Genomic DNA, 23,572 nt, shown 5'->3' with positions numbered 1-23,572 from the left:
ACTTACACCACACAAGAAAAAAAGTAGTAGAAACCTTATGTTCACTTGCAGCGTAAAACATACATAGAAACAAATCAAAAACCTTTGATATATCATATATGGTTTTATCTCCTTGACAAAGTTCCTAACAAATGTCAAGATCAAGGAAAACAAAGGCCAGACTAAGCATATAGATCTACAATTTTATAAATACCCTTCACACATTTCTAGAAAAAGGGTGCCATAAGCACGTAGTTTACAGTGTACCATGGAATGTGAAGGTGTGGGAAAAGAAATAGTGAGTGGGGGTATTTTGGGGAAAACCATAAAATGTGGGGTATAGTTAAAAGAAGTAGTCATTAGTCTTCTATCCTTTATGCCAGGTGAGCCTTATAGAACAAGGTAATGTAGCCCAAAAGGGCTATCCTAATTTGGGTCGGACCTGCCTCTTCGGTCCCCAAATTTATCTGGTCTGGCCAATCAAAACTAATATTCACAATGTGAAATCACTGGATTTTCGACCAATAATTCTAGATCGAAATTTACAAATTTACTACTTATAGTTTCTATTCAGGTTTGTAAACGCGCACTGTGATATTTATCAGTCCAAAAATGTCCAATGTTAAGCTGTTTTGTCCGCAGGATCCTTATAAATTTTCCCTTATATTCAGGATCCTTAGAAACAAAGGCGAACGTCAAGTTTATACTAAATTAACCATAACTAACAAAGATGAAAAGTTTATCAATCATAGAAGAAGTGCCACCACAAACCAATCATAGCACGGACAAGCTGTTCAACAATGCCATGAGCTTCTAAACCCAACAGACATGGCTGGAATAAAGCTTCGCCAATTGTGCATCTTTCTCTCCCAATTGTTATCACCTATAAGACAAATTCAACCTTCAAATTAAGCCATAAATTATTGAAGATCCATTGTTAGAAATTCAAATGTGAAAACACAGTTAACAAGTAAGCCTGGCAAGGGCAAGGGAACAAAATTTGGCAAGTCTGGAAGTTTTTACCCTGATAAGGAGTCTTTTTCCCGCCCCCCAAAGTAAATTCGAAATTATACTTCCGGAAAAAAATACAGTTCTGTTGCCCTCCAGAGGTATACTTCTGGACACACGTGTGGTTTTTTAGAAATATGGGATGTCAAAAAAGAAGCTCTTGGCAATTAACCTTCAAGGTGGTCTAGTTAATAGAAGATGACTGTTGCCGGATTGGCATGAAAAAAGTTGCTGGGAACGCAGCACTGTCAATAGCCAGCTTGAGCACCCTTCAAGGACATAATTTTACACAGCCCCTCCTAAAAGAATATGAAATGTTCATATACAAGTTTTAACAATCTGAGCTTCTTCTAGAGAACTTGCAACGGACTACCCCAAAACAAGCTAGTTAAAGCATACAACATGGTAAAAGAAATTTGTATGATAAGTCAGAAACATAAGATTTTGATCGCTACACATGAAAAGTTAAGAACAGAATGTGTTATGAAGTAACCAACATCAGCTACTTCATGGCTAAGTCTATATCTTAGACATATATTTTGAGAATTTAAAAACAATTGAAGAATGGCATGATAGATAACCGTATAATATTTCAATCACCCTTGTAATCGAGTTAAGAAACATTTTATAATTTCTTTAACTTAGAAATGAAAAATAAGCATGCTTCTCCCCAAACATAGCCTTAGTCTCTTTCCTTATATATTCTTCACCCCCACCTTCCCTTTCATTTTAAATTCCTTCTCATTCTTGCAGTCAGTATTAATTTGCGTAACATAATACCAAATAATCAAAAAATAACATAAAAATCACGGATAGCAAATTAGTCAGTATCACAAGTCAAACTATCATAGAAATCTGGAAAGCAGACCTGTCCATCAGGAAGCGTATGTTTCTCCACAGGACAAGAATATTGGGTTTTCTGATAAGCTAACTCATCTTCAACACAGCATGAATATTGCTCTTTTATTTGATCCACATCAGACATGCTGATATTTACTTGCGGATTTGATTTGCCGAGTTTTTGAGCCAGGAAATTAGTTAGATCAGTACCTCCAAACTCAAATCTTCTTGAACCGATGTGGTGAACAGCACCCTCAATCACAGGCGCAATATCTAATTTATAAAACCAAAAATGTGACGATATACAAAATAACCAGAAAGCAAATGCTCAAGAACATGTTCATATTAGAAGTACAACATTGAGGCATCTCACAATTTCTAAATTCATGGAACATAATATTCAGGGATCGTTTCGGGTCACCGAAGCATCCCATATTTCATTTTACAGTGGCAATTTACATTTTAGAATTGCATTCAATTCAGGTCATAAAAAAGCACAACAAATTCATCTCTTATATTATGAATCAAACTTCATATCAATGTCTCATTTACATCAGCATCCAACTTTTACATTATGAGTAAAATATTCATGTTTCCTTTAGGGTCATTGAGGCATACCAACATTTCAAAAATTCATGGAACAAATAATATAAATGATTCATTTCAAATCATCGAGACATCTCATGTTCTATCTCATGCGACAATTCTCAATCTAGGATTGCAGTAAGAATCATAAAAGCACAATAGATTCATCCATTATAGGAATAAAATTTCACATACCAAAATACCATTTAAGACAGCATCCAAATTTAAAATTATGAGTTTAGTTCATTCACAACGTTTTCTTTAGGGTCACCAAAGAATCCAAATACTTGAAATATTTATAGAACTAATAATTTCCATAATTCAGTTTGGGACATCCTGTATTCCATCTCACAGTGGCAATTCTCCGTCGCATTCAGGGTCATTAAATCACAACAAATCCATCGCTTCTATTATTATGATTGAATAAAATTTAATTCATATATGTAGAAAATAATAAGTAAATACTATTGTGTATTATTCCTCAGCTTAAGGCTGGTTTAAATAGGAAGAGTACAAACATAAAAGGAAATAATAGATAAGCTTAGAATCTCCTAGAAATAACAAACTAGGAAACTAAATATTTTCCAACACCCCCCCTCAAGTTGGTGCATAGATATCTATCATGCCCAACTTGCCGATCAAATGCTCAAAGGTGGGTCTTGCTAAGCTTTTGGTCAAGATATCTGCAGTTTGCTGACTCGAAGTTACAAAAGGTAGACATATGATTCCGGCATCTAACTTCTCTTTTATGAAATGTCGATCGATCTCAATATGCTTGGTTCTGTCATGTTGAACTGGGTTATGAGCTATGCTAATAGCGGCTTTACTGTCAGAGTATAATTTCAATGGAAGCTCAATTTTCATCTTAAGCTCTTCTAGGACTCTGTGGATCCATAATCCTTCACAAATACCTTGAGCCATAGCTCTAAACTCAGCTTCTGCACTACTTCTTGCTACAACTCCTTGTTTCTTGCTCCTCCATGTCACAAGATTACCCCAAACATAGGTACAATATCCGGAGGTTGATCTTCTGTCAGTGACTGAACCTGCCCAATCAGCATCGGTAAAGATAGACACATTTCTTTCATTAGTCTTCTTAAAAAATAATCCCTTTCCAGGATTTGCTTTCAAATATCGCAGTATCCTATAGACTGCCTCAAGATGTTCCTCAAAAGGAGAATGCATAAACTGACTTACTACACTAACCGAGAAAGCAATGTCAGGTCTAGTGTGTGACAAATAAATCAGTTTCCCAACCAATCTCTGGTACCTTCCAGTATCAACAGGAACACTACCTTCTTCCCAAAGTTTTGCATTAGGATCCATGGGAGTATCTGCTGGTCGACATCCACTCATTCCTGTTTCTTTCAATAAATCTAGAATGTATTTTTGCTGGGAAACTACAATACCATCTTTTGATCGAGCAACCTCCATACCAAGAAAATATCTCATGGATCCCAAGTCCTTGATTTCAAAGTCTAATGCTAATTTCTCCTTTACTCTTGCCATTTCAACTATATCATCTCCAGTAAGGACGATATCATCAACATAAACAATTAGGACAGCAATTTTTCCATCTTGGGAGAACTTTGTGAACAAGGTGTGGTCAGCTTGTCCTTGAATGTATCCTTGTTTCTTCATGGAATAAGTGAACTTTTCAAACCAAGCTCTAGGAGACTGCTTTAATCCATACAAAGACTTATTTAGCTTGCATACATTTGATCCAAACTTGTCTTCAAAGCCAGGAGGAATGTCCATATATACTTCTTCTTCTAAATCACCATTGAGAAAGGCATTCTTAACATCCAACTGATGTAGGGGCCAATCTAAGTTAGCAGCAAGAGACAAGAGAATTCTGACAGTGTTCAATTTTGCAACAGGAGCAAAAGTCTCTGAGTAGTCTATACCATAGGTTTGAGTAAAACCCTTAGCCACCAATCGAGCCTTGTACCTTTCGATTGACCCATCTGAATTATACTTCACAGTAAACACCCATTTGCATCCAACCGTCTTCTTGCCATCCGGTAGTGTCATAACACTCCAGGTTTTGTTCTTTTCAAGAGCTTTCATCTCCTCAAGTACAGCTTCCCTCCACTTTGGAACTTCTAGAGCAACCTGTATATTTTTTGGAATCTCTACACTAGACAATTTTGAGGTAAAGGCAGAAAAAGATGAAGACAAATTTGAATATGATATAAAATTGGACAATGGATATTTAGTGCAAGATCTAACAGGTTTTCTAACAGCCACAGGATCATCGATATCAGGATACAAAATACGACTCTCAGAAACAGAGATAGACTTACCTTTTCTTTTTTTAGGAAGTTGATCATCCCCCAGTTCAGATTCATGACAGTGTTGAGATGTGGACTCATCACTTTCTTTGTGATTCTTTCTCACAAAAACCTTTCCTTTCCAAGTTTTGTTTCCTGCTTCAAACCTATTATCTTTATATGACTCATTATTTTGTGGCATTTCAATTAGATCATCATTATCATTGTTTTCAAGATTCTCATTGTTTTCTTCATGAGAAAATGTAGGCTCGGATTCACCAAGCTCACTACTCATAACAGGAGTAGGATTAGATAAAAAATCATGGCCATTTTTCGTTGGTGCAGAAGTATAAGTCTTAGAACTTTGTGATACCGGCAAAGATAAATTATTAAAAAAACTCATGTCCTCAGTTTGAAACGAGTTAAAAAAACTCATGTCCTCAATTTGAGACGAATCTTCATTTAAATTTCCCCCCTGAAGATGCGTGTCAAAAAAAGGTTTGTTTTCAAAGAATGTAACATCCATGGTGACAAACATTTTCTGGTTTTTTGGATCAAAACATTTATATCCCTTCTGGGTTGGAGAATACCCAACAAAAACACATTTTATAGCACGCGGTTCGAGTTTGCTAATATTCTTATGTTCATGAACAAATGCAGTGCAACCAAAGATTTTTAAGGTCAAATCGTTTGAAACACGATCATTAGGAAAACATTCTTTGAAAATATGAATTGGAGTTTTAAAATTAAGAACTTTGGAGGGCACTCTGTTAATTAAGTATGCAGCAGTTAAAACTGCTTCACCCCACAAATAATTTGGTACTTTACTTGCGAAAAGTAAAGCTCTAGCCACCTCCAACAAGTGCCTATTTTTTCTTTCTGCAACTCCATTTTGTTGGGGAGTGTTAGGACATGAACTTTGATGCACAATTCCATTTTCACGAAAAAAATCACTCAACATTGTGTTAAAATATTCTTTGCCGTTATCACTTCTAAATACTTGAATATTTGTTTGAAATTGATTTTGCACCATTTTAACAAAATCTTTTACGGCCTGACAAACGTCAGATTTCCCTTTTAACAAGTACACCCAACTAACTCTTGAGTGATCATCTATAAATGTGATAAACCATTTTTTATGAGAAAGTGTACTCGTTCGGTTAGGGCCCCAAACATCACTGTGAATAACAGAAAAAGGTTTTGATGGTTTGTAGGGCTGTAATGGAAAATGAGAACGATGATGTTTTGCAAATTCACATGCTTCACATTTAAACAAAGATAAATCCTTATTACGAAATAACTCAGGAAATAAGTGTTTTAAATAACGAAAACTAGGATGACCTAATCGTGAATGCCATAACATAACATCATCATTATTATTATTCAAAACTAAAAAAGATTCAAAGCATGAACTTATTGGTTTGGAAGGTAGTTGTGATTCAGGTTCAATGTCGAAGTAGTAGAGTCCTCCACTCTCCTTAGCACTACCAATCATCTTCCCCGAGTTCAAATCCTGAAAAACACAATGAGTACGGAAAAAATTAGTTTGACAATTTCTATCTTGGGCTAATTTACTGACAGACATGAGACTACAAGATAGATTTGGGACATGAAGAACATCTTTAAGGGTTAGACTTGGAGACAACACAACCGAACCTTTACCCGCAATGGCTGAAAAGGATCCATCCGCAATTTTTATTTTATGGTTACCTGTACATGGACTATAAGAAGAAAACAGAGTAGAATCACCAGTCATGTGATCACTTGCACCCGAATCTACTATCCAAGCACGACTGGGACTGACACTAAAAAGGGCAGAAGTACCTTTGGGGGCAACAGAGCCGGAAAGAGTGTTAGATTGAAGAATTTTGTACAGTCTGTCTAGTTGTTCCATCGTGAATGAAAGCTGAATTGAAGAAGACTGATGCTCTTGATCAGAATTACTGGCTTGGAATGTATGACCCTCACCTCCACCTTTGTTCTTCTGATTTGAAGGTAGCGGAGGATCATGTAATTTCCAACATTGAAAAATAGTATGTCCCAAACGATGACAATATTTGCATTCACGACGGTATTTGAAAGTGGATGATCGTCGTCGAGAATAAAAAAACGTCATAATTAATAATCTTAGCCAAGGAGTACCGGAAGCAGCAAAGAAAAGTAACGACGGTGAACAGTACTCGCGAACAGTAATCACGTGAACAGTACATATGAACAGTGCCTCCGATAAACAGTATTTTGAATGAACAGTGCGCGTGAACAGTACCACGGGTGAACAGTGCCGCACACAAAATCAGTCGTCGTGGTCAGATTGTAAACACGACGGCGGCTAGGGTTTTGCGGAAGCGAGACCCCCAAAATCGGGAGCTCTCGATACCATGTAGAAAATAATAAGTAAATACTATTGTGTATTATTCCTCAGCTTAAGGCTGGTTTAAATAGGAAGAGTACAAACATAAAAGGAAATAATAGATAAGCTTAGAATCTCCTAGAAATAACAAACTAGAAAACTAAATATTTTCCAACAATATAATATAAACATTGAAGGCATCAGGCTACTTTTAAATTATGAGTAAATTGACAATGCTTCCTTTAGTGTGCCATCATAGTCACTGTTGAAACCGACACAAGAAGGAAAAGGCAAGGATGTAAACATCAAAATTTTGAAACCGAGACAAGAAATCTTAATAAGTGCTACCTAACATTAGCATTTAGATGCACTTGGTCGATTTATAGGTAGTGTTATCAGACAATTTCAAGGCAACTAATTATCCATATACTTATATAATGACATAAAACATTGTCATTTTTAGACTTATGAGAGCATAAACCTATTAAAGTCCGAGTCGCTCGTCCTTGTAACCCTCTTCCAAAATCCGAAATCAACCATACATGCCATAAAGTAACACTTTCCCAGCTACTTATTTTTGTGTAATTGATCAATTTTTAAACAAGCATTCAAAGCATATTATAACAGAACTTCCCGTCACACAGCAACCATCATAATGTAATCTCGTTATCTCGTAATATGTGATCATTGAAATAGACCTTAACTCAAAAACGAAAATAGACCGCATTAAGCACCAAATCTCCCATATACATAACATAGTAAAAATGATCCTCTCGTTAAACTAACTACAGAGCTGTAATTATATAGCAACATCGTAAATTGCACGACACATAGGAAATTGATAGCAAGTGTTAATTGCATAAAGAAAAACAAATCAGTACTTTCATTACCATATGAGAAACATAAAATGGTTGAATCATTTGCTTTTTCTTCATTCTGAAGCATACTTACAGCTATATCTGATTCTACACCATACATATAGGGGAAAAGGCAACTCAAATAATAAAATACCATATTAAGAAAACTTGTTCTCACATTTACAAATCGACCTTACTGTTGAATTTTGAGTTAGTGGGCTCATGTTTACCACACCATGCTTTATAGATAATGAAAAAAAAAATCATCAAATTGACAGTTTCACGATTAGGGTCATAAAAAGACAATAACTACCATCCACGATTAAGGTCATACTGCATTTTACTCTTGAGGTCATTGTCTCATTGAGGCAATCCGTTCCTTACAAAACTTATGAAACATAAGGGAAGAGGGTCATTAAGATTATAATGCAAAATCACTTCTAATTGCAGTTGCAAAATTGAATTTATGGACGGTCATCAAAGCACAATAGATATTCATTCATGCATTATGAATAAACAAAAATTCATATATATTTTTTGACAGAAAAGTGGACACCAATAGAGACAATTGCTTGAGTGACAATTAAGGCAACAACTAGCTTTCACATTCGGGGACTAGGGTCATTAAGTTCATCCAACATTTTACTATATGGTCATTGAGGCATTTATGATCCATTCATTACAAAATTTATAAACAAACTATATTCATCGTTCCAACCGTCAAATTTGGAGTTACTAGGGCAATATACTCACCCCTTTTTCAGATAATGAAAAAAGATTCTGTCACACAATGATTCACAATCTTATAGGGTTTGTATACCCTTTTAAATTTTGATTTACTAAATTTCAGGTTGAATATTTTTCTTTCATTTTTATGAAGACGAAGATTGAATATTTTTAAATAAACAAGAATGAGAAAATGGATATCTCAACATGCATAAATGCAAATATGTGGAAAGAAAGTTCAAAAAATTACCGTAGCAAACATGAGAATATCTTTCAGGGTTGTCGGTACAGAGCATACCTGTTACATAATAATATTGTCTGAAAGAACTGTCATCAGTCACCATATCAAGTTTGTAGGCTGCATACTAGAGTGGTTGTACCACCTACATGATCGATTGATTAAATGCTGCATAACCGAGAGGCCACTTATAAGAGCTCACATGTATTCAAGTTACTAAATCCAATACTCACATTTATAATTATCAACACAAATCTAGTGCTATCTGAATCTTATACATCCACCTGCAGTAAAAAACATTGACAGATACGACCTTGTTATGGTTTCCTCAGTTGATCGCAATGCCAGCATCCTTATATGACATAGGTGGTCTGCATAATGCCATATATACCAGATAAATACTGTGAGAAATAGTTTAGACTCCAAAGAGTTAGTTTCTTTGTACTTTATTTTAGTTGATTCGTTTCTTCCGTAGAGATTTCCTTTGAAAATATCAATAGGCTAATCCAACACAAGCATGCACTCCATTTTGCATTTGCAAAATCACTTTGCATTTAGGGACTAGGGACATCAAAGCACAATAGCTAATATTTGTGCCTTATATAATGAATAAAATTTTATAGTAAAATTGCATTTAAGGCAAATAGCTTTCGCATTAAGGCATCATCCAACATTTTTGGGTTATCAAGACAATCCCTTACAAAACCATGGAAAAAAGTATAACCATCTTATTATCGAATTTGGAGTTAGTGGGCTTATGTGTACCATACCAGTATACCACCCTTTATAGATAATGAAAAAAATAAAAAAGAAATTGTCTCAGTTGACAGTTTCAAAATTAGGATCATAATAAGACAATAGCGACCATACACGTTTTGAATAAAAGTTCAAATTAAAATTTCTTTAAAGGTCACCATCCAACTTTTCTTTTATGAGGGTCATTAAGTTCATAATCCAAAATCAATTCTAATTGCAGTTGCAAAATTGAATTTAGGGACTAAGGGTCATCAAATCAAAATAGATATCCATTTGTGCAATATGAATAAAAGAGGACATAAAAGAGGACATCGATAGAGACAATTGCTCGAGTCGCAACAATTAGCTTTCACATTCGGTGACTAGGGTCATTAAGTAATTTATCCAGCATTTTTTGGGCATCAAGACATCCAATCCCATATAAAATTTGAAGGTTCGCTTTTTTATCGAAACAAAAGATTAAAGGTTTTTGAATAATCAAGAATGATAAAATCAGCAGCCCATCATTGTTCCCAACATGTATCGATTATAAACAAGATGGGGCAAATATGTTGGAATGAAATTTCCAATATGCAGAAGATTGAAGATTCTTGGGACATAACACGTTTCAACAATTAAGGTTTCGTGTTTTCAAGCAAAAGATTGAATGTTCTTGAATTATCAAGAATTAAAAAATCGGTATCACAACAAGTCTCAACCGCAAACCGATATTTTGGAATGAAATCTCATAATTACCGTACCAAACGAAGAAAAAAAAACTAACTTTCAAAATATTCTTGGGACAGAGTGCATTTGCTCAATTAAAGTTTCATTGAATGTCCTTGAACAATCAATAATGAGAAAAATGGGTAAGGTTCTACCTTTTTTCAAGCAGAAGATTGAATGTTCTTGACTAATCAATAATGAAAAATAGGTATCTCAACATGTATCAATGCAACAAATATATTGGATTAAAAGTTCCAAAATTACCGTAGCAAATGATAAGTTCTATCTTTGAAAATATTGGTACCAAACACCTTTTGCTCAATTAGTAAGGTTATTTTGTTTCTATCAAGCAGAAGATTGAATATTGTTGAATAATCAAGAATACGAGAAAATGAGTATCTGAATATGCATCAATGCAAATATGTGAAATCAAAACATAAAAACTGAATCACATACCTCTTGATCTGACTTTTCATTTTCAAATTTGGGATAGAAAGTTGCTCTGATTCGTGCATGAAGCCACATCAACACCAACACCTGAAGTCCTGAACCATCAACCAACTTCCCCTTTACCCACCAGCATGCTTTCAACTTAAGTTACCGTCCTACACTAACAATTTCATGAGATTTCGGTTTCAAAATCACCGCTGAAATTGAACACTGCTATGTTCACCAATAAAAGGTTTTCTATTTCTCAAGCAGAAGATTGAATTTTATCAGATTTCATAGTAGGTCTGCAGTAAACAAGACTAACAGATATACAGCCTCGTTATGGATTCCTCCATTAATCACAATGCAAGCATCCCCTTATATGAAATAGTTTAGACTCCAAAGAATTGGTTTTTTTGTACTTTGCTTCAGTTGATTCATTTGTTCCTTAGAGAATTCCTTTGAAACCCTTTATCAGTAGGCTAATCAAACACAAGGACGCATTTCCTTTTGCATTTGCAAAATCACTTCATGTTGCAGTTGCAAAATTGCATTTAGGGACTAGAGTCATCAAAGAACAATAAATAATATCCATGCATGACATCATCCCGCATTTTAAGGCAACAACTAGCTTTCACATTATGACATCATCCAACATTTTTGGGCCACCAAGACAATACCTTACAAAAATCATGCAACAAAGTATATTCATCTTATCGTCAAATTTGGAGTTATAGCAAGCTCATACCACTAGTGACAGTTTCACAATTAGGGTCATAAAAAGAAAATAAACACCATCCACGTTTTGAATAAAATTTCATATTAAATTTTTTTCCTTTGAAAGCCACCATCCAACTTTTCCATTATGAATAAAGAATTCATAATGCATTTTTCTCAAAAGTCATTGAGGCATTCATCCCTTACAAAACTTATGAAACATTTGAGACAAGGGTCATTATGTTCATAATGCAAAATCACTTCTAATTGCAATTGCAGAATTGAATTTAGGGACTAAGGGTCATCAAAGCAGACTATATACCCATTCATGCATTATTATGAATAAAAATTCATAATTTTTTTAATAGAAAACGGACACCGATAGAGACAATTGCTTGAGTAGCAATTAAGACAACAACTAGTTTTCGCATACAGAGACTAGGGTCATTAAGTAATTTATCAAGCATGTTTTGGCAATAGACATCCAATCACTTTTTATCGAAGCAGAAGATTAAAAGTTTTTATCGAAGCCCATCATTGTTCCCAACATGTATTGATTATAAACTAGATGGAGCAAATATGTAGGAATGAAAATTCCAAAAACTGTTTTAAAATATTGGTACCAAACATGATCTTGGGACATAACACTTTTTGCACAATTAAGGTTTTTTTTTTTTTTCTCAAGCAAAAGATTGAATGTTCTTCAACGATCAAGAACCAGAAAAATGGGTAAAGTTGTACCTCTTTTTCAAGCAGAAGATTGAATGTTCTTGACCAAATAAAAAATGGGTATCTCCACATATATGATTCATGAATGCAAATATATTGAAACGAAAGTTCAAAATTTACCGTACCAAACGAAAAAGTTAATCTTTCAAAAATCGGTGCCAAACAACAAAAGGGTCATGGGACAAAAAGAACACCTTTGCTCAATTAAGGTTCTTTTGTTTTGTTTTTATGAAGCAGAAGATTGAATATTGTTCATAATGCAATCACTTCTAATTGCAGTTGCAGAATTGAATTTAGGGACTAAGGGTCATCAAAGCAGAATGTATACCCATTCATGCATTATTATGAATAAAAATTCATAAATTTTTTAATAGAAAAGCAGACACCGATAGAGACAATTACTTGGGTAGCAATTAAGGCAACAACTAGCTATCACATTCAGGGACTAGCATCATTAAGTTCATCCAACATTTTACTCTATAGTCATTAAGGCATCTATTATGATCCATCCGTTAAAAAAATTATAAAACATAGTATATTCATCGATTCCAATGGTCAAATTTAGGGTTACTAGGGCAATATACTCCACCCCTTTTTCAGATAATGAAAAAAGATTCAGTCACACAATGATTGAATGTTCTTGACTAAATTAAAAATAGGTATCTCAACATGTATCAATGAAAATATATTGGATTGAAGGTTCCAAAATTACCGTAGCAAACGAAAAAGTTCTATCTTTCAAAATATTGGTACCAAACAGGGTCTTAGAACAAAACACCTTTTGCCCAATTAGTAAGGTTATTTTGTTTTAATCAAGCAGAAGATTGTATGTTGTTGAATTATCAAGAATTAGAATATGAGTATCTGAGCATGCATCAATGGAAATATGTGGAATAGCAAACCAAGTTTATCTTTCAGCAGAGAGCATATCAGTTTCTTTTGACTGTTCTTGAAAAAAGTGTGTTTGATTTATCTAATAAATTGATACATCCACTCATGAAATCAAAACATAAGAAATTGAGATAGGAATCATATACCTCTTTATCTGACTTTTCATTTCCAAAAGGTTGCTCTGATTCGTGCATGAAGCCGCATCTGAACCATCAACCTTCCCTTTACCCAACAGCATGCTTTCAACTTCAGTTACAGTCCTCCAAGAACAGTTCCATGAGATTTCGGTTTCCAAATCACCGATGAACCTTGGGTAACCACTTTATTAGCATGTTGAACCTGAACACTATTATGCTCAGCAGAGATTGAATCTTATTGAATGATCAAGAACGATAAAAATGGGTAAGGTTCTACCTTTTTTCGGTTACTAAATCCAAGACTTACATTTATAGTTATCAACACAAATATAGTGCTATTGTGCCAACACCCACTGATTTTTACCAGATACAACCTCATTATGGTTTCCTCCATTGATCACTATGCAAGGATCCTTATATAGCATAGGTTGTCTGCATAATGTCATGCACACCAGATGGATATTATAAGAAATAGTTTATACTCCAAAAAGTTAGTTTCTTTGTACTTTGTTCCTGAGAATTCCTTTGAAACCCTTATCAGTAGGGTCATCAAAGCACAATAGATATTATCCTTGCATTGATTATGAATGAAATTTTATATTAAAATTCCATTTAAGGCAACAACAAGCTTTCACAATATGGCATCATCCAACATTTTTGGGCCACCAAGACAATTCCTTACAAAAATCATGGAATAAAGTATATCCTACTTTGTATACCATACCACTAGTGACAGTTACACAATTAGGGTCATAAAAAGACAATAGACACATTCACGTTTTGAATAGAATTTCATATTAAAATTTCTTTCCTTTGAAAGCCACCATCAAACTTTTCCATTATGAATAAAGAATTTATAATGCATTTTTCTCAAAGGTCATTGAGGCATCCATCCCTTACAAAACTTATGAAACATTTGAGACAAGGGTCATTATGTTCATAATGCAAAATCACTTCTAATTGCAATTGCAGAATTGAATTTAGGGACTAAGGGTCATCAAAGCAGACTATATACCCATTCATGCATTATTATGAATAAAAATTCATAATTTTTTTAATAGAAAACGGACACCGATAGATACAATTGCTTGAGTAGCAATTAAGGCAACAACTAGCTTTCGCATCCAGGGACTAGGGTCATTAAGTAATTTGTTCAGCATGTTTTGGCAGTCAAGACATCCAATCACTTTTTATCAAAGCAGAAGATTAAAAGTTTTTATCGATGCCCATCATCGTTCCCAACATGTATTGATTATAAACCAGATTGGGCAAATATGTTGGAATGAAAATTCCAAAAACTGTATGGGACTAGGGTCAAGGTTGTACCTTTTTTCAAGCAGATGATTGAATTTAGGGACTATGAATACGGATCATCAAAGCAGAACATATATCCATTCATGGGACTAGGGTCATTAAGTTCATCCAAATTTTAATCTATGGTCATTGAGGTATCTATGATCCATCCGTTACAAAATTTATAAAACATAGTATTTTCATTGATTCCAACGGTCAAATTTAGGGTCACTAGGGCAATATACTCCACCCCTTTTTCAGATAATGAAAAAAGATTCCGTCACACAATGATTCACAGTCTTATAGGGTTTTATACCCTTTAAAATTGGAAACCCACCATCGTTCCCAACATATATCGATTATAAACCAGATGGGGCAAATATGTTAGAATGAAAATTGCAAAAACGAGTGAAATTCCCTTATGGTGACAAACAAAAAACTGTCTTTTTAGGTTATTTTGGGACAGAACATAACAACTTTTGCACAATTAGGGTTCTTTTGTTCTTTTAATGAAGAATGAGAAAATGGGTATCTGAATCAACATGCAAATATGTGGAAAGAAATTGAGAAAATTACCGTATCAAACAGAAGAAATTGAATGTTGTTTCTTGATTTTGCAAATAATAAAGATGATTGAGCGAAACACCGAACATCCAAAGAGGTTTGATATCGAACTCCACAATGTGTGTTTGCGTGTTTATTCTTTTCTTGTTTCTTGAAGAAGAAAGAAAGAAAGAATGAATTTTTATATTCTTTTCATTTCACTTTACTGGCAATTGGCGTAAGATTGAAGCAGCGCACACACACTTATTAAACAATAATTTTTATACAGTTTATTTTTACAATACTATATTTTTTGGTCTTTATAAAATATTAAATTTTACTGTTGTGACTTGTGAGCTTAGCTCAGTTAGCGGGATATTGCATTGTATATGTAAGAAGTTGAAGTTCAAACCCAGGTCATCTCACGTATTCACTTAAGTGTGAAATTTCTAGCCACTAATTAAGCCACTTGACAAAAAAATATTAAATTTTACTTTTAGTATTTATGAAGATGAAAGTTAATACTTTTAGAAAATTATTATGTACGTAGCTTTAATCCCGACTGTAATGTGTATTTTTGAATTATTATTTTTTTAATCGAGATTTTCGTTATTTTTATCTTTTTGAAATTTTAAAAATTTATATTCAATTCTTCACATTTTAAAAAAATTTAAAGTTTTGCATATAAACTTTTTATAGTAATTTTTTTTATAGAGCAAACTTTTTATAATATTCTAAACATATATACCTGAAACAAATTATCCAAAAATCTAAAGATAAATTTTTTTCGAATTTCGAAAAATAACAGGACAAAAATTGCATACATAAAAATTTTGTAGAACTAAAAATGCCACTTTTTTTGTAGGGACCAAATACATTTATCCCAAATTTGAGGATCAAAACACATTTAACCCAAATTATTATTACTGATTTGTATATTTTATTTTTATTATTAATTCTTAATATTCTATTTTTATTACTAATTCTTATATTTTCTTTTAAAAAAAACAAATTCAAGAATTAACTATAGTAAAAAATAATAGAATGATAAATTATATATAATAGAAGAGCTTTATATGATTTAATTAATTTAGGGACCTGCGAAAATTAGTTAGGGGACCTATTTAAATAATGTAAGTATGTCATGTCAGTTGACTAACGGTCATTTAACAGAAGGACTTAATTGAAAAAAATAAAATAATTTAGGATTCGATTATAAAGTTTTTTTTTTATTATTTCACTATCATGCTTGACATTTTTTTTCATTTTAACATTAGAGACAGTTAGTTTTCTGCAAAAGAGTTTAAAAAAGTATGTACAGTAATATTGGTCATGAATATTGTATTTAAGAGAATTAATTGTCATTCAAAAAAAGTTGTAGCGTAGTTTTTTGTTTGTTTATCTTTCATTAACCAGTGAATCAGATGGCCATGGCGATGCCGCGATGGAATCTAGGACGGAGGACTCGTAGTATATCTCTTTAAATCTGGCATAAGCTAAAGATGACCCCTTAATTCGAATGTGGGCTGACCACTGAGCCCGCACACTCTGGCCTCACAGGGTGGGCCCTTTTGGTTTTGAGCTGGAGGTGCCAAGCTTATGGCTAGAGCAATGGACATTAATGAACCATCATTGATGGACGTTGCACATGACACGATCAATTCGACTCAAGGTTCGACGCTAGTAGAAATTGTTGTATAATTATCCAATATATATTATTAGAGATAAATAAAAAATTCCTAAAAAAAATTTAAATACCACTTTCATCCCTTAATTTTAAAATAGTTTAATTTGGTGTTTAACTTATCTCTATAAATTCTCGGTCAAAAGAAAAAGTTATCTCTATAAATCCTATCAAAGAAAAAATAAGTTATCACTATAATTTTATTTTTTTTATCAAGTAACCTAGTGGCTGAAATTTCACCTTTAAGATCAATAAGTAAGATGACCGGCAATCGAACCAACTTATCCCTATAATTAATTCAATTTAGTCCCTTTTGTTGAGCAATAGACGATAAGCACAATATTTATTTATTTTTTCACAATATCGGTAAGCACTATTAATATTTGTTGCTGTCGCAAATGACCTAATGATGTAGCAAATAAAGTTTGAAATAACAATGGTACGCACTATTTTTTGAACAAATGGTAAGCACTATCGAAATACATTTCAAAGAAATTCAGTTTGATCCCTTAATTTATGTTGAAGATTCAGTTTGGTCTTTACTCTATTTTTAAATTAAAGTTGGTCAAGCTTTGGTCTAGTGGTGAGAATTTAGGTAATATGCTAGAGGTCCTAGGTTCAATCATCGGCTCATTGTAAACAAAAAAAAAAGAAAAATTCAAGTTGGTATGTGCATGTGACGTGAGTTTAGCTCAATTGGTAGACACGTTGCATTATATACGCAGGAGTTGATATTCGAACTTCGAACACTCAACTTGTTCACCTTTAAGGTGAAATTTCTAGTCACTAGACTACTTAACAAAAAAATTTCAAGTTGATCCCTTACTATAAATTATAAAAATTTGAGAAAGAATTCAAAGCGGTGATTTTAAAATGGAGGACTAATTTTCATCAATGAACTAAAATAAGACCCAAAGTGTAATTAAATAAAATTAAAAAAAAATACAAAGTTTAAGAATTTGAGAAAAAATTCAAAACTATAATGTTAAAATGGGAGACTAATTTCATGAGTTAGCTTAAAATATGGAGACCAAAATAAAAAGATGCTTGCACTTATTTATTATGCTACTTGAGTTTTTTGTTATATAACGTCAAGATTGCTCTCATCTATATAGGTTGAGTGAATGAATGATAGCATTAATCACCAACCAACATAAACAGCAAAATAACGTTACGTAAACTCATTTTCCTTCTGATCTATGGACACTATTTCACCTTTTTTAGACTTTTTCTTTAGTTGTTTTTGCACTTGAATGCACGCATTACGAATTATTGATTTCAAATATGCAAAAATGGATTTTAAAAAATGCATGCAGGTCTTTCAGATCCTCATCACCACCAAAAAAATAGTGACACCACAAAAAAAAACCCTCATCACCCATTATGGACAGTTGAACTTAGAGAAGAGGAAGAAGATAATTTAAGTGCTTATTTTAATTTTTAAAAAATCAGAACCATTGATTCGAACGAATCTATTACTAATATATTAAAATCGATTATCATCAAAGTTCCTAAATTATCCTTATTGCTTTTAACCACGTTGCAAGTTTAATATCTCATTGTAATTTCAAAAAAAAAAAAATAGAAAGAATATAAGATAAGATAAATAAAAAAAATATAGAAAGAAAATAAGATAAATACACAAAAAAAAAGACGATATGCTTAAAAATAGAAACAAAACAGATTATAAATTAAAATAAACCAAAACAATCTATAGGCATAAAAATTTCAATATAAAAATAAATATAAAAATAATATAAGATAAATACAATAAAAAGATAACATGCTTAAAAATAGAAATAAAACAGATTATAGATATAAACTAAACAATATTTTTCATAAAAAAAAAAAAAAAACATAAACAATATTACTACTACTAAATTTACTACTAACTATTAATAATAATATTATAAAAAAATATAATAAAATTAATTACTATCAAATTTACTAAATTACACTAAATATTCCTAATCAAATTTTTTTTAATAAAGAATATACACGGGACAATTATTTGTCACTTATACATAAAAAATTGAATATATATATATATATATATATATATATATATATATATATATATATATTTTCCATTGATAATTTATTCATTTAATAAATTTAACAAGAAATAACACAATAGTCTCACTTGTATTTTAACAATATTATATAACAAATTTTTAAATATTGGATAAAAGTCGATAGACCGTGCGTCTTTTAACTAGTTAGAATTTAATAGTAATTCACTATTTTCATTTCTCACAATAACTAAATATTTACATCAGAGTTGACCTCAAATTATACACACACACACACTAAGACTTTAAAGAGCTCAACCAAGAACCTTAAAATAAATAAGGTGTGAAGGAGGGTGAAAACAAAATCCATTAGGAATTGAAACTCCCCATCCTTTCCTTGTAGTTGGTCCTGCAACAGATATTTCACATAAAACATAATTAATTTATTGTAATTTTATATTATAATACATAATAATAAAAATGTCATATAGAGCTTGGTATCCGATCTCTGCAACAGAGCTTGCAAAGCTCTTTTCTCACCATAGGTCAGACTTGATATAACAGTTGAATACGTGTAGCTGTGTCCACCAAACCTCGATTTTTCCATATCGAGACAGCAACTCAGTTTTCACAGATCTTAGCAGCAAGGAATGCATGGCAAACCCCGAGTATCTTGCCAAATTGGCACTTAAAATGTGCCACTGAACAATTCTGTGAGCTGAGTCATGAGATCAGGTGTAACACTTTGGGATACAGCGGAGTTACGGCTGTTCTGTAAGTTGCACAACATCATTCCATAAACACACAACAGACAACATGCCAAGGAACATGAAATGCGAAAACAAGTGCTTCATGATATGATACTCATTACTCAATCAAAATAGACAAGAGACCTATTGCATGATAGGAACTAGGGGTGAGCATGGTTCGGTTTTAAAACCGAACCGAAATGAACCAAACTGTTTTCAAAATTCATAGTAATCGAATTGAACTGTTTGTCATTCGAACCGAACTGTTAAAATGGTTCGGTTTTATGGTTTTGAATCAAACCATAACTAATTTTTCACTAAAAATAACTGAACCATTAAACCAAACCAAACCAAACTGATAACCATGAACCGAACTGTTTCAGTTCAGTTTTAAAACCGTTAGTTATGGTTCAGTTATTTTTGGTTTGGTTCAGTTTAGTTTGGCAGTTCGGTTTGGTTTTTGGGGTTTTTCCCACCCCTAAGGAACACCATCTCAAAACTCAAAAGACACCAACAACTAAGTCTCGGACAACCTAAAGATAGCTAAAGAAAGTGCTCGAACTACGTTTAGAAGAGCATGTTGAATGTACCAAATCAACTAGTAAATCCATGTTGTCAACCTGAGCCTGAGGCCTCATAAATGAACCTGAGGCTGAGACCTCATAAATGAACCTGAGGCTGAGAATTCACACAAGTATCCATTACTTTTATGTCTTTGAACATTAAAATATATTTAATAAATATTTAAATTTAAAACAGAAAAGAACTACTAATTTCCCTGGTATAAATTGTTAATCAAGTTTGACGGAAAAAACCTTGCATATCCAGACGTAGAGACAAGCTCAGAATCCAAAAAAATAAAAAAATATCACATTAAAATTTCCATGAGGCAACATTCCCTCCAAAACAGAAAGCGATTTCAAGATTTCAAGGTGACAAATAAACCAAACTCTTTCACCACAAATAACTTTTTTATACATATTTTATTGTACATTGTTACACAGAATATCACAAATATACCTTTCAGCTCAATAATACAATTATATAACCTATTTCTAAAGATAATTTCAATATCATAAGCCAAACAAGATTGAATATCATTATCAATCATAAAAGATAAAACCCAATACCTAGATTCATCGGTATATACCCAAGGTAGACTGCAACATATTCAATTGACTGCTTGTGCACCTCCGTTACTCCCCAAGATGTCGCCATTGACAGTTACAGCTGACCTCAGATTAGATAGCAAGGCATCACGACCAGACAAGACCACTTGGAAAAAGCCATCAACTTCCTTTACAAGAAGATCTAGTCCTTGGGAGAAATTCTGTGTTGCTCTGCCTAATTTCTCAACCGTCTTCGCATGTGATTTTGTGTCAATAGTTTCTACAACACCTTGGATAATAGGGTATAATTCCCTCACAGACGAATCAACTGCTTCCAACTCGTTCAATACAGTAATTCTCCCACTAGAAAATCTAACTCTAGTTTCCTCATTTACAAGATTCTGCAGACCTTTAAAAGTTGGAGCCCAAGAATACACATCAGCCACATCCATATCAATCAAGTTCTTTGTAGAGCCTGAAAAAGCAGTAGCAAACACACTGCACACAAAAACTGTCAACACCTTTACTCCATAAATAGCTTGCATCAAAACCTTTCCTTTTGCCGACTTTTTAACCTTTGGAAGATCAGATGACCTCACCAGATTATCCAAAATGCTGCCACATTTTTCAATTCTAGGGTTTTTTGAACTAACATGCTGCCTCCAACCATCAAGTGAAGAACATGCCAGGAAAAGCTGATCTGATGAGGAGGAGCCTAAATGGTGCAACGTGCACTGAAGTAAAAGATGGCCCTGGTTCAGACGTGATAACTCGGAGCTAAATGCAATGCATATATCCAGCAACTTCACACTAATGTCCAAGTACACATCCATCCATTTCTCTTCCCAATCAGTCACAGGAAGCTCAAGGTCTGTCATGAGAGTTTTAATGTCATTGTGACTTTCACAAAGTGCCTGCATAGCCGAAGTCATCCAAGACAAGCTGACGACTTCATCCTTGCTTTTGGGAATAAGCTTTTTCAGCCTCTCTTCCAAAGTAGCCTCAAAGGCAGATAATACAGCCAGCAGTTGCGGAGATAACGTAGTGCCTTTAGGTGATATCATCCGGAAAGGATTTCCAAAGGGGAAAAACGATCTGGGTGGATCCTGTGGACGACTCATTTAGATGTTTGACTGCAACAAGAAAGATTAGAAAGTAAATAAAAATTGCTAAATAAAGACCATATAAATTCAATTATCCATCACACAAGAAGTTCGTATCAAAAGAAAATCATTGGAAGGAAAAAACTGCATATATTGAATTATTTGAGTTTAAAGAGAATATAAGAAGGCAATATGAAATTTACCTAATACTGACAAGACAGTGTCAAATAACTAACCTAATTGACCCCTTCAAAAATCATTTACCCCCTTCTTATAAACATTTAGTTATCCCTATATACTAGAGCTGTAACACACTATGGCAAATGTTTCACCCAAAGTATTAAAAAGTGGTCCACAACAACAATGGCAGCCGCAATATGACACTTTTTTAAAGCCATTTGCAACTGCATCGCGACCGCATTCGTCAGACTTTATCAGTAATATCAAGGATCACAGCATAACGGCAGCCTCAACCACAATTTAAAATCTTATTTGACCAATAATTTTTAAACAATCCAGCTTATTCATGGTAAGTTAACCAAAACTCCAAAAGTAGAAAAATACCCCAAAAATTTAAAAGCATAAATTCCAAAACAAAAAATCACAACTTAGTAGCCATCTAACTAAACTTACCTTACAAAAGCAAATTTTCTAAACAAAAAAAAAAACTTCCACCATCCTTAAATTATTTTGATACAATCATGCTACAAATTAAAACCCCACCCCTAAATTAAAATTAAAAATATCAAACAATATCTACCTATTATCACTCCATCACCTCACCTGAACCCTCTCATCAACCATACTCAAATAAAAATTAACCATACAAGCATTCTTCAAGGACTAGTATGAAAAGATTAATATTTTCAAGCAAAACCTAGAAAAAAAATTAAATTAAAAAAAAAAAAAAAAAAAAAAAACTAGTTAGAACCGCATCAAATACAATAGATCGTGGACACAGAAAATCGATCGAAGAGAAAAAAATTATCGATTTTGGGGAATTTCTATTTCTAGATATTTTTGGGAAATTATTTTTTAAAAAAAAAAAAAAAACTTAAGAATGATCGAGGAACGGAAGGAGAAAGAGAGAGTGAAAGAAAGAACCTGGGTAGAATAGATCGGATCGGAATTCGATTAGGGTTTGCGAGTTTGATATGTGGTTGTTGTTTTGGGTGTCGGAGATGATAGAGTTGGGATTAGGATCGAGTGTGGTGGATCCAAATGTGTGGTATTTTAGTACTACTATTTCTATTTCTATTTCTATTTGTACCAAGGTCCGTTTAGGTTTGCCTCACATTTCTGTCTAACTATTAAACGTGTTCTAATACCATTGGCGCCTTCACATTTCTCTCCAACTCTTATATACTCTACTTTTTCATTTCTACCTCAAAATATAAGGTTTTTTTTTTTAAATAATAAAATATATGCATATATTTAATAATAAAATATGTTTTCGAGTCAAAACTTCAAAATTTCGCACATAATTCCATTTGGATCCATAATTCACCAAACTGGAACCGAAATGACCGTAATCGAGTTAGTTTTCCACATAATCAAACTAAACTAAATTTGGAGTTACATAGAGAGATTAATTATAATTTTAGTGAAGGTATGTCCAAATCAATTATTGTACGGAACTACTACTGATATTTTTGTCATGTCTCTCACCCTGTAGCTCGTTTTTCAATAGTATTTACATGTACGGAAAGCTAAAGAAACTACCCTTGTTGTCATTTAAATTTCGTCAAATTTGGAGTTACGATGTGTTTGGTAGACGATGTTGAATTTGAAGGTCATAAGTAGATTTCTGCAAAATTAGTAATTGGACAGACCTTCACTAAAACGGTAATTAATCTCTC

At 33.1% G+C, this 23,572-nt stretch overlaps 2 protein-coding genes across 8 annotated transcripts; both read right to left on the bottom strand.

Moving 5' to 3' along the window:
- Positions 1–548: 548 nt before the first annotated feature.
- On the bottom strand, positions 549–15,310 carry LOC123892410 (actin-related protein 7-like). Of its 7 annotated transcripts, none has more exons than XM_045942194.1 (6): positions 15,090–15,288; positions 13,230–13,652; positions 10,774–11,426; positions 8,917–9,227; positions 1,856–2,100; positions 549–862 (listed from the first exon to the last, which is right to left on the bottom strand). In XM_045942194.1, the coding sequence occupies exons 4-6, from the start codon at positions 8,960–8,962 to the stop codon at positions 722–724; spliced, it is 432 nt and encodes a 143-aa protein (XP_045798150.1). In that variant the 5' UTR covers positions 8,963–9,227; positions 10,774–11,426; positions 13,230–13,652; positions 15,090–15,288; the 3' UTR covers positions 549–721. The 7 variants fall into 7 exon arrangements, 2 of the variants coding, with proteins under 2 accessions (XP_045798150.1, XP_045798151.1); XR_006803180.1 differs by lacking the exon at positions 549–862 and having other exon boundaries at positions 2,062–2,100; positions 8,917–9,001; positions 9,090–9,227; XR_006803182.1 differs by lacking the exons at positions 549–862; positions 1,856–2,100 and having other exon boundaries at positions 8,442–9,024; positions 9,141–9,227; positions 15,090–15,310.
- A 3,544-nt stretch (positions 15,311–18,854) lies between these two features.
- Positions 18,855–23,043, bottom strand: LOC123888787 (protein BPS1, chloroplastic-like). The gene is made up of 3 exons (XM_045937951.1): positions 22,818–23,043; positions 20,632–21,743; positions 18,855–19,161 (listed from the first exon to the last, which is right to left on the bottom strand). Exon 2 carries the CDS (start codon positions 21,729–21,731, stop codon positions 20,673–20,675), a length of 1,059 nt encoding a protein of 352 aa, XP_045793907.1. The 5' UTR covers positions 21,732–21,743; positions 22,818–23,043; the 3' UTR covers positions 18,855–19,161; positions 20,632–20,672.
- Between the last annotated feature and the right edge of the window lie 529 nt (positions 23,044–23,572).

This window comes from Trifolium pratense, linkage group LG6, assembly GCF_020283565.1.
Source record: "Trifolium pratense cultivar HEN17-A07 linkage group LG6, ARS_RC_1.1, whole genome shotgun sequence".
Taxonomy (NCBI): Eukaryota; Viridiplantae; Streptophyta; class Magnoliopsida; order Fabales; family Fabaceae; genus Trifolium; species Trifolium pratense.
Note: the sequence above shows the minus strand (reverse complement) of the source record. Positions and strands in the feature narration are given on the sequence as shown.

Excerpts from the sequence above, each read along its gene's own strand:
- LOC123892410 (XM_045942194.1), bottom strand. The coding sequence starts at position 8,962 with ATGGTGACTGATGACAGTTCTTTCAGACAATATTATTATGTAACAG. Across the intron at positions 2,101-8,916 it reads ACAATATTATTATGTAACAG|ATATTGCGCCTGTGATTGAG; the intron begins GTATGCTCTGTA and ends TTTATAAATTAG. Across the intron at positions 863-1,855 it reads ATACGCTTCCTGATGGACAG|GTGATAACAATTGGGAGAGA; the intron begins GTCTGCTTTCCA and ends TTTGTCTTATAG.
- LOC123888787 (XM_045937951.1), bottom strand. The coding sequence starts at position 21,731 with ATGAGTCGTCCACAGGATCCACCCAGATCGTTTTTCCCCTTTGGAAAT.